Source organism: Mastacembelus armatus, chromosome 7 (assembly GCF_900324485.2).
Source record: "Mastacembelus armatus chromosome 7, fMasArm1.2, whole genome shotgun sequence".
NCBI classification, from domain to species: domain Eukaryota; kingdom Metazoa; phylum Chordata; class Actinopteri; order Synbranchiformes; family Mastacembelidae; genus Mastacembelus; species Mastacembelus armatus.
The window spans coordinates 24,540,339-24,548,837 of NC_046639.1; the positions used below are offsets into that span (position 1 = coordinate 24,540,339).

General features: G+C 43.1%; 1 protein-coding gene across 1 annotated transcript; it reads left to right on the forward strand.

Moving 5' to 3' along the window:
* Window positions 1-201: 201 nt before the first annotated feature.
* On the forward strand, window positions 202-8,083 carry dalrd3 (DALR anticodon binding domain containing 3). The gene is made up of 13 exons (XM_026333401.2): window positions 202-698; window positions 1,807-2,114; window positions 2,466-2,773; window positions 3,549-3,607; window positions 3,717-3,818; window positions 3,973-4,037; window positions 4,247-4,305; window positions 4,886-4,968; window positions 5,168-5,294; window positions 5,391-5,449; window positions 5,611-5,727; window positions 5,826-5,894; window positions 6,157-8,083. The coding sequence occupies exons 1-13, from the start codon at window positions 456-458 to the stop codon at window positions 6,274-6,276; spliced, it is 1,719 nt and encodes a 572-aa protein (XP_026189186.1). The 5' UTR covers window positions 202-455; the 3' UTR covers window positions 6,277-8,083.
* The last annotated feature ends 416 nt before the right edge of the window (window positions 8,084-8,499 follow it).

Genomic DNA, 8,499 nt, shown 5'->3' on the forward strand with positions numbered 1-8,499 from the left:
ACAAACATTTCAGACAGTAGACGGATGTTTGATGTTCAATAAATCATTCATCCTCATCAGCTTTGGGAAATAAACAAGTACACAAACTCTGGTAGATGCTTGGTAACTGAAAGTCTTCATTATTATCTCCAGCTGTTAGCCGCAGTTACTCTGCCGCACACTGGGTGGCGCTATAAGCCGACCTTCCACTGGTTCAACACGGAAATTCACCTCGACGGAAACACGGACTGCATGTCATTAGTTCCGCTAAGGAAACGCAGCCAATGCGGTCCTCCTGTGCAGCCAATACCCGACATCGATCAGTGATCGGCTGGGACGTTGCACGTAAACCCCGCGGTGTTGACGCTTAGCACAACGGGCATCAGCCGCAATCAGCGTGAGCGCGTTTCCCCGGGAGAGATGAGCGTCGTGTGGTTGTGCTGATACAGCTCCCTGCTTGTGTTGTTGTGGTGGAGATGATGGAGAATAACGTTACCGAGGAGCCTTCTCCGCTCCGGATCACCCCTACCGTCCGGGCGCTGGGCTCCGCACTGCGTGGGAAGCGTGAAAACGTCCCCGAGTCCAGTCGCGGAAACAGCAACAGGATCTTCCCCGAACCCGAGAAGCTTTGGTTCAAGGAGAGCAGCGCCAAAAATCTGCGAAACAGGGACTTCTTGTCTCCGAGCACGATGCTAAACACGCTGTACGCGGACGGACAGGTTGGTTTGGCTGCTGCTTTTTTTCATTTAACGCTCATTCTGCGGGTTTTATCGTATTATCAGCACCAGAAATAGCCATTAACACCGATTAGCGCTCACAGCCCTTTTCACCGATGGAGTCAGCACTGGGATTTCTCATTATCACTATAACTGTAGCATTATAACTTTACATGTTCCAACTTCCGCTGAGCAAAATAGTCCCAGCACTGATGTTTGATAAGATTTTAATGTAGCGCAGTAATATTTCATATAAGGTGTTTTCAACTGTTTCGAACGTGACTTGGCCAATAGGAGCAGAGCACCGGAACTACCTGCTTTATAAGGCCCCGCTGCTTCCTCTGGGTGTCACAGAAGTTCAGTAAAACTTCCAGAAACCTCCAGAAATCTTCACGGCTTTTAATGATAGCGAGGGGACCAGAAGGTTCCAGAGAGGCCGCTAACTTTGCCCCATCAGGATCGACCAGACTCCAAAAGCCTGCGGCCGTAATTATGAACCCATGCGGACCAGATGCAATGTGGGTCAAACACGCACAGCTGCAGCCTGGTTGTGCTGAAAAATCTCAAGGCCTGTTTTGTTCTTTATATCTGTCTGTCAGACGGATAGTGATGAAGGTTATGCAGCTTTCCCCGGTGGGAGTGTTCACGTGTCCCTGTGCAGGAAGATGATAAATGTGCCTTATGTTGTCGAACCTGACCCTAGGTATCTGTGTCTGCGTGGACTCACGTCACATTGCATCATGAGCTTGCGTGGGTTTTCTCCAGGTACTCTGGTTTCCTCCCACAGTCCAAAAACATGTATGTCAGGTTGATTGGTGACTCTAAATTGCCCATAGGAGTGAGTGTGAGTGTGTGAGGTTGTTTGTCTCTATGTGGCCCTGTGATGGACTGGGGACCTGTCCAGGGTGGACCCCTGCCTTTCACCCAAAGAGAGCTGGGACAGGCTCCAGCAGATCCCTGGGACCCTGGTTAGGAATAAGTGGGTATAGATAATGGATGGATGGATGATAAGCAGTTACCAATGTCTGATCTTTCTCTGCAGAGGCTGTCAGCTCATGTCACTCCCCTCATGTCGTTCATCAGTCTCTGATGATTCTCTGTATCCATTCAGGTGCCTCCAGCTGTGATGTCCAGGGTGCTGTCTCTCCGTGGCAGTGGGGTTCTCCCTGTAGCAGCTGGGGAGGTGATGGACGAAGGGCTGAGGGTGCGAGTGGACCGAGCTGCAGCCTTCAGGGCCGTTCTGGCAGGTGGAGCCACTGAGTACCTGATGCCCTCAAGCAAGAAGCAGGGCTGTGTGGTCCTGAACTGCCCAGCACTGCACTCTAAACCCAACACACCCACTCCTGATACACTGACTCTGGGCCAGTTGAGGACAGTTCTCTTGGCTGACCACATGGGGGCGCTGCTGAGAAGACAGGGGTGAGGTTCTGGATTTATCCTAGCAGGGCAAAATGCTCTTATGTGTAGAGGGAAATTGTCAAAGCATGGATCTATCAGAGAACATTCTATAGAACAAATATATGTAGTGAATTATAATACTAACAGATTTATATTTACATCCACTTTCTTCATTACAAATAGAATATCTTTGGATTTTTGATGTTTTGATGTTTGGAGAAAGTATTTAACTTTAAGACATTAAAAAGTCATTTCCATCATATTAAAGACTAAATCTTTAATAAAGTAATTGACTACATTGCCAGTGAAAATAATAGTTGCAAGCCAAAAAAATGGCGCTGTGGTTAATACCCTTATTCTTGCTTGGGTCAGATTTGAAGTGACCTATTGCCCCACGCTTCCTGAAGACAGCGATATCATCACTTTCCTCCGAGCTCTGGGGATTGATTGGCCGACAGCTCCAGCCAACTGGACCAATGAGGAGCGTGAGGAGAAGATCCAGGAGGCGCTGGAGAACTGCACGTACAAAGAGAGAGAAACGGAGAGAGGCAGGAGAACTAGTGGAGGAGGGAGGAAGGTGGAGGATGGGGAGAACGAGAGAGCGCTACGAATCAACCTTAAACGGGTGTTCCAGGAGGAGGGGCTGCTGGGATATGACCCTAGCCTTGGTACCTGTACAGGTGAGGCCACATGCTTTTGAGAATCTGTTGATATTTTTGCTGCAGTTTATGGTTATATTATAAGGGTACACCCATGCTCTTTTTTTTTTCTTTCATCTTGTTATTTTCTCACTTTGTTTCAGTGGTGACAAATTAAATTTAGTGTAAAGCTTTTATGTTAAAAGTTATTTAAACAGAACAATCTTTTTATTGTTGACCGAAGGATTGTCACCCACTTCCTGCAGAGCGTTTGTGACATATTTCATGCTTTCTTGCAGCATCGTTTAAAATCTACCCACAGATCTTAAGTGATGCTGAGGTCAGAGGACTGTGAGGGATTTTCCAAAAGCTTCTGTGGTTCATGGTGGATTTTCAGGCTTGGTTATCCAGATGTAGATGACAGCCCTTTTTTACTTTCGCATTCTTGACTGACTGCATGGCAGTGTCATCCTGGGTGGGGGGGGGGTTAATGCTGCTCTTCTTTTCCCCAAATCACTGGCTCTTTCAAATATTGGTTTGCATACTTCACATGTCGGCGTTTGTGATGAGGTTGCAGGTAAGGTTTTCTTCTGACGGCTCTCCCATGTGTACCCTTACTCCATACATACCCTAACAGACAGGCTTAAGTGTGCTATCTGCTTAGTGTTGGCAAGAAGTCCAGTTGGTGTATTACCCAAGATCCTTTAATAAACTACCCGTGTTGCGTCATCGCAGCTTTATGTGAGGCAAAGATTAGTGTGGTAACACTTGGTATTATCAGTTTCCTGGTAAGCGATTGTTGGTATATCTGTTTCAGTACACAGAGACAGTGTTTCCCACCTGGCACAGCTGGACCTAGCCACAGCCGACTGCACAGTGAGACACACACACTCACAAATGTGCACTATACAAACACATTTCTTTCTTGATAGAAATAACAGACAGTAAAGACACTGATTGTATGTCCCTGTTGTATTTTTCACAGGTAGCCACAGCAACAGCGTTACACGTGACTTCCTGTCAAGATGAGTTCCGCCAGCAGCAGATAGCAATGCTTTGGAGAGCTAGTGGAGCAATGCATACACAGGTAATCACACACACACACACACACACACACACACACACACACACACACACACACACACACACACACACACACACACACACACACAGATACATGCAACCATCTGGCTACTGCATTGAGTTCTTCTTTCTACCTGTTCTGTTCTGTGTGTCTGCAGAGACATCTGGTGTGTGGGCCTGTGAAGACCCCTGGTTCTCACCTTACTGCTGCACAGTACCTGCAGTAAGACTCGTGACTTTCTTTGTCTACACTTGTCTCTTTTCACCCTTTCTGTCTTTACCTCTGTTTCCCATATTTGCTCTGCCCTGTCTGCCTTCCCCACCTCTTCTGATAACACTAAATTAAAAGAACATTTGTGGGTGATGATGCAGTTCTTTGTCTGTTATGCATAATGAGGTTTTCATAGTTCTTGTCCTCCTCGTCTTTTCCAGACTGAGAAGAGGTCAAATGAAAGAGGCCTCAGAGATGAAGTATGGAGATCAAGTGGAAGGTTTGTTTACACACATTAAACATTCTGTATTTATGTATATGCTCATTGTGATCACCATATACATATATGCACACATGGATGTTGCATAAAAATGTGGATTTTTATTGCAAAACACTTCATCTTATTTAAGGTTAAGTTACACTTGGTAATCATTGGAAAAAGTATGATCGTTTGTTTTTATTGCACCATAAAATATCTGCCTTAATAGGATGTTATATAACATTTTGGAACTTAATGAATCGTAATGCGTAATTGCTATTTGATTATTTTTAATTGTGTTTCTAGTGAAATTTTGCTCATTTACATTTTGTTTTGCTTTATTTAAATACAGTTGTGCAGTTGATGAACCAATTGCACAGCTGTGTACAACTGAAAAGTACCATGAAAATACTTAGTGTTACATCTATATTGAAACATTTTTCCAGTTGCACTAACTTTGCAAAGATAGTCTGGAAATGTCAAACAGGCCACAAGACACCATGTCATTCCTCCCTGACCTTATGACCTCCCTGATACTAATAAGTATTAACTATAGATGAAGTCAGTGAATTGGTGTGAAGTACCGTCTCTTCCTCTATAGGTCAGACATGGGATGACATCATCAGGGTCATGACCTCTGCCACTGTCAGATTTGAGCTGCTGTCAACGGTCCACACCAGCCCTGTGAGTTAATACAATCTTTATGTTTGCACCTAATGTGTCTCGAAGCAAGTGATACGCTGCATTGTCAGGAATTAAGGAAGTGTGTGTGTTTGATTTGACAAGCCTGACAGTTATGATCGCCTCTGTTCAGAGAAATTAATTGAAGCTTGTTCTGTGTTGTGATTAGTTGTGCCAGAATGATTGACAGCTGTCTGTTTAGGTGACACTGGATGTCCAGAGAGAGGGCGGCGTGTCCACCAAGGGACCGAGAGGAGGCGTGTTTGTGATGTATAATTGTGCCAGACTGCACACTCTGTTTGACAGCTATGAGAGAGGAGTGGAGAAAGGTAAGAAGTGTGCTTTTCAGGAGATTCTTGTTTTACTTAATATTGGCACTTTGTCATAAGATAGAAGTTGCAGATTTCATGACTGTTTATCTGCAGGTCTTTACCCAGAAATCCCTGAAGGCTCCCAACTCGACTTCTCTGCTCTGAAAGAAGAGGTACTACTTTTTCTCTGCTGTTTCCTTTCATGCCTTTAGGTTTCCTTTGTGTTTATTTTTCTTTCCTTCCATTAAAAAGATGTTTGACTATAAACTGTAAGTTCTGATGGCAGCACCTCAGTAGTGATGCTTTTGTGCTGTCTCTGTGCTGTGATTGACAGGGCGAGTGGCTTCTCCTGTTCAATTACGTCATTCCATTCTCCGAGCTGCTCGACCAATCAGGGCAAGCGTTAGACAGTGAAGGGGGAGGAGCCAGAGTCAACATTAAGACAGAGCAGGTAGGAGGATTTCCAGATATGTGATCAGTGGTATGCCTTCAACTACAGTCTGCAGTTGAGATGTTTTTGTAACTCATCAATGTGTTCGTCTTCCTCAGATCTGTAAATTTCTCGTGTCTCTCAGTAAAGACTTCAGCTCGTACTACAACAGAGTCCATGTGCTGGGGGTGAGGATGTATTTATATATTTCTGTGTGTCTTTTCATTAAGGAGATCAGGCTGATTACTGGATTACATCATGGATGTCTATGATGCGTGTGTGATTTTGCATGTGCAGTATCTGTGTTCCCTTCCTGTTGTACACTACATGCAGATTAGTGTGTTTTTTTTTTGTTTGTTTTTTTTTGTCAGCTTTGTCTCTTTAAATCTCTAAGCATCATCTTCCCTTTGTCTTTCTATTATTTAACCCTTTTCTTGTCTTTCTGTCCAGGAGCCGTTACCTCATCTCTTTAACCAGATGTTTTGTCGTCTGTATCTGTTGAGAGCGTTGAGAGAGCTCTACCACAGCGCCCTGGACACCCTTACTCTGCCCCCCATCAGGCAGCTATAGCCTCGACATAGTTCACTCGTCCTGTGCTCAGTGGTAGCGCTACCTCCCCACCCACAAACTCACTTACATTTTGCAATTGTAGCTTCATGATATAGACATTTCAAATTAAGTGTATCCGACTGACACAATTTTTACCTTTCCCTAGTTTTGACAGTGTTGTAGTTCAGTCTCTGGCTGTTACAGTCAGAGACTGTTTTATCTGCCCACTATGTAGCTTTTATAGCTTATTGTGAATGATTGCTGTAGCTCAACATACTGCTGCTGTTTTGAAGTGGTCATTATCCATCAATCATGTAATGCAATGTCAGTTCGTTTTCCAGTAACATCTGAGCTGTTCGTATGTTGTTAAAGGAACAGTTTGACACATTTGAGTTCTTCTTGGGTGAGAAGGTCAATAACGTTACTACTCACACATGTCAACAGTAAATCTGAAGCAACTATGAGCTTAGTTTTTCATACAGGCTGGAGCCACAGGCATCGTCTAACAGAGGCACCTGTAAAGCTCAGAAAATTAACACGTGGCTATGCTGTCACTTCGTTCTTCACTGGGACCAGTTGTCTTATAACGGAAGGGCATTTACTGGTTCCACTTGAGAACCCCCACCCTCCTTTTAGACGGCAGAATTCGGCTTCAGTTTTGTTATGGATTAAAGAAACAGGACCAAGCCAAGCTGTTGCCTCCCGCTCTCAGTCTTTATGCTAAACTAAGCTAACATAAGCTAAGCTAACTTGAAGTTTTTATTTTCCCCTTCTCTAACTCTGAGTAAGAAAGAAAATAAGTTTAATTCCCACAATATCAAACTCTTCTTTTACGTTCGGATTAGTGGCTCCATTAGGCAACGTAAGCCAAATGTGACAAATCAACATTGTCTCAGTTAATGGAGATATGTGCTCTAATCATGTTACCATGCAGCATGTTTATGTACCTTTTACCCAACAACCCACAGAACCGAACCAGATACTAGAGATTAGTCCCATATAAACTGTGGTAAGACTTTATCTTCCTAAATTGCTGTATTATTATTTTAGTGTCCTCAACGTGACGTCACTTAACTCAAATCTTTGAAACACACAAGTGTCCTAGTCACTGTCTGAGGTTTTGTTGTTGAGGGTCCAATTACATGTGTTACCTTCCTTGTATTTACAATGCCATACAAATACTTAGATAGCTTTAAAACCAAGTGTCGACCTGTACAATATATATATTCTTCATAGTGAGTCTTAATTGCTGTGTTCACATAATTACTCACAGCCCTCAGATTAGTTCTATCTATCATTGCTTGACAAATCACAAGTGTACCAGATATAGAAGGCGTGACAAAAAAAAGTGCAAAACAATGCATGACCAGCATTTAGGTCGTTGTGCCAACATGTTATAAAATGCATGATATGGCATGAAAATATATATATATCTTAAGAATTTTATGCCAAATGTGTTATTTATTAAATCTGGGGGGTTGAGGGGATAATGACCTAAAATTGAAATCTCTGAAATGTGTTTGTTGCCATTTCAGTTACCTATTTGTGTGTGTGTGTGTGTGTGTGTGTGTGTGTGTGTGGTTTTTCTAGTTTATTTTACATTAAAAGAAAACAGTGGTATCACAGGCGGAGATCAAATACCTTACAGGCTCACTTCTCACTGCATGAAATGTTGTGACTGAATTTTTAATGGACTTTTTGGAGATTTTATTTACCATGAAAAGGGAAACATGTTTAGCCGACACTGTTTTATTTAAAATACCTGTCTACTGTTAATTGATGCTGTATTTACTACAGTATTAAAGTATTCTTTGTTTTACTCACCCTATGCTGTCCACTGTCTGTATGCTCAGTTTGTGTCTATCTGTGGTGTGTTTCATGTTTTGGCATCTTTTCATCACACACACATCAAAATCTCTGACCTCCTCCCATCTGTCTGGTAAGAGGCCTTGTCTGTCCTTTTATTTATCCAGTCCTCACATGTAGAGCTGATCCTCACCTCTGCTGATATGAACGGGCTTCATCTCACAGCAGAACAGCTACACAATAACGCCGATGTTTTTAACGACAGTAGAGGGATAGGAGTGCAGGAGCAGAAACACTACTTTTTAAAAACGGGGAGAATTACTCAGCCTTGTGACAGATGTCATCAATTTCATTCGTTTTCTTACAATAGTAAAACAATTATTCAGAAACCAAACTGAACACAAATCTGCAAAGTGAAAATGCACTTGTAGCTGGTAA

Bases quoted from the DNA above. Each gene is read 5' to 3' on its own strand.
- dalrd3 (XM_026333401.2), top strand. From the start codon at position 456: ATGATGGAGAATAACGTTACCGAGGAGCCTTCTCCGCTCCGGATCACC. The intron at 3,819-3,972 runs GTAATCACACAC...GTGTGTCTGCAG, and splicing joins GTGGAGCAATGCATACACAG to AGACATCTGGTGTGTGGGCC. The intron at 5,450-5,610 runs GTACTACTTTTT...TGTGATTGACAG, and splicing joins TCTCTGCTCTGAAAGAAGAG to GGCGAGTGGCTTCTCCTGTT.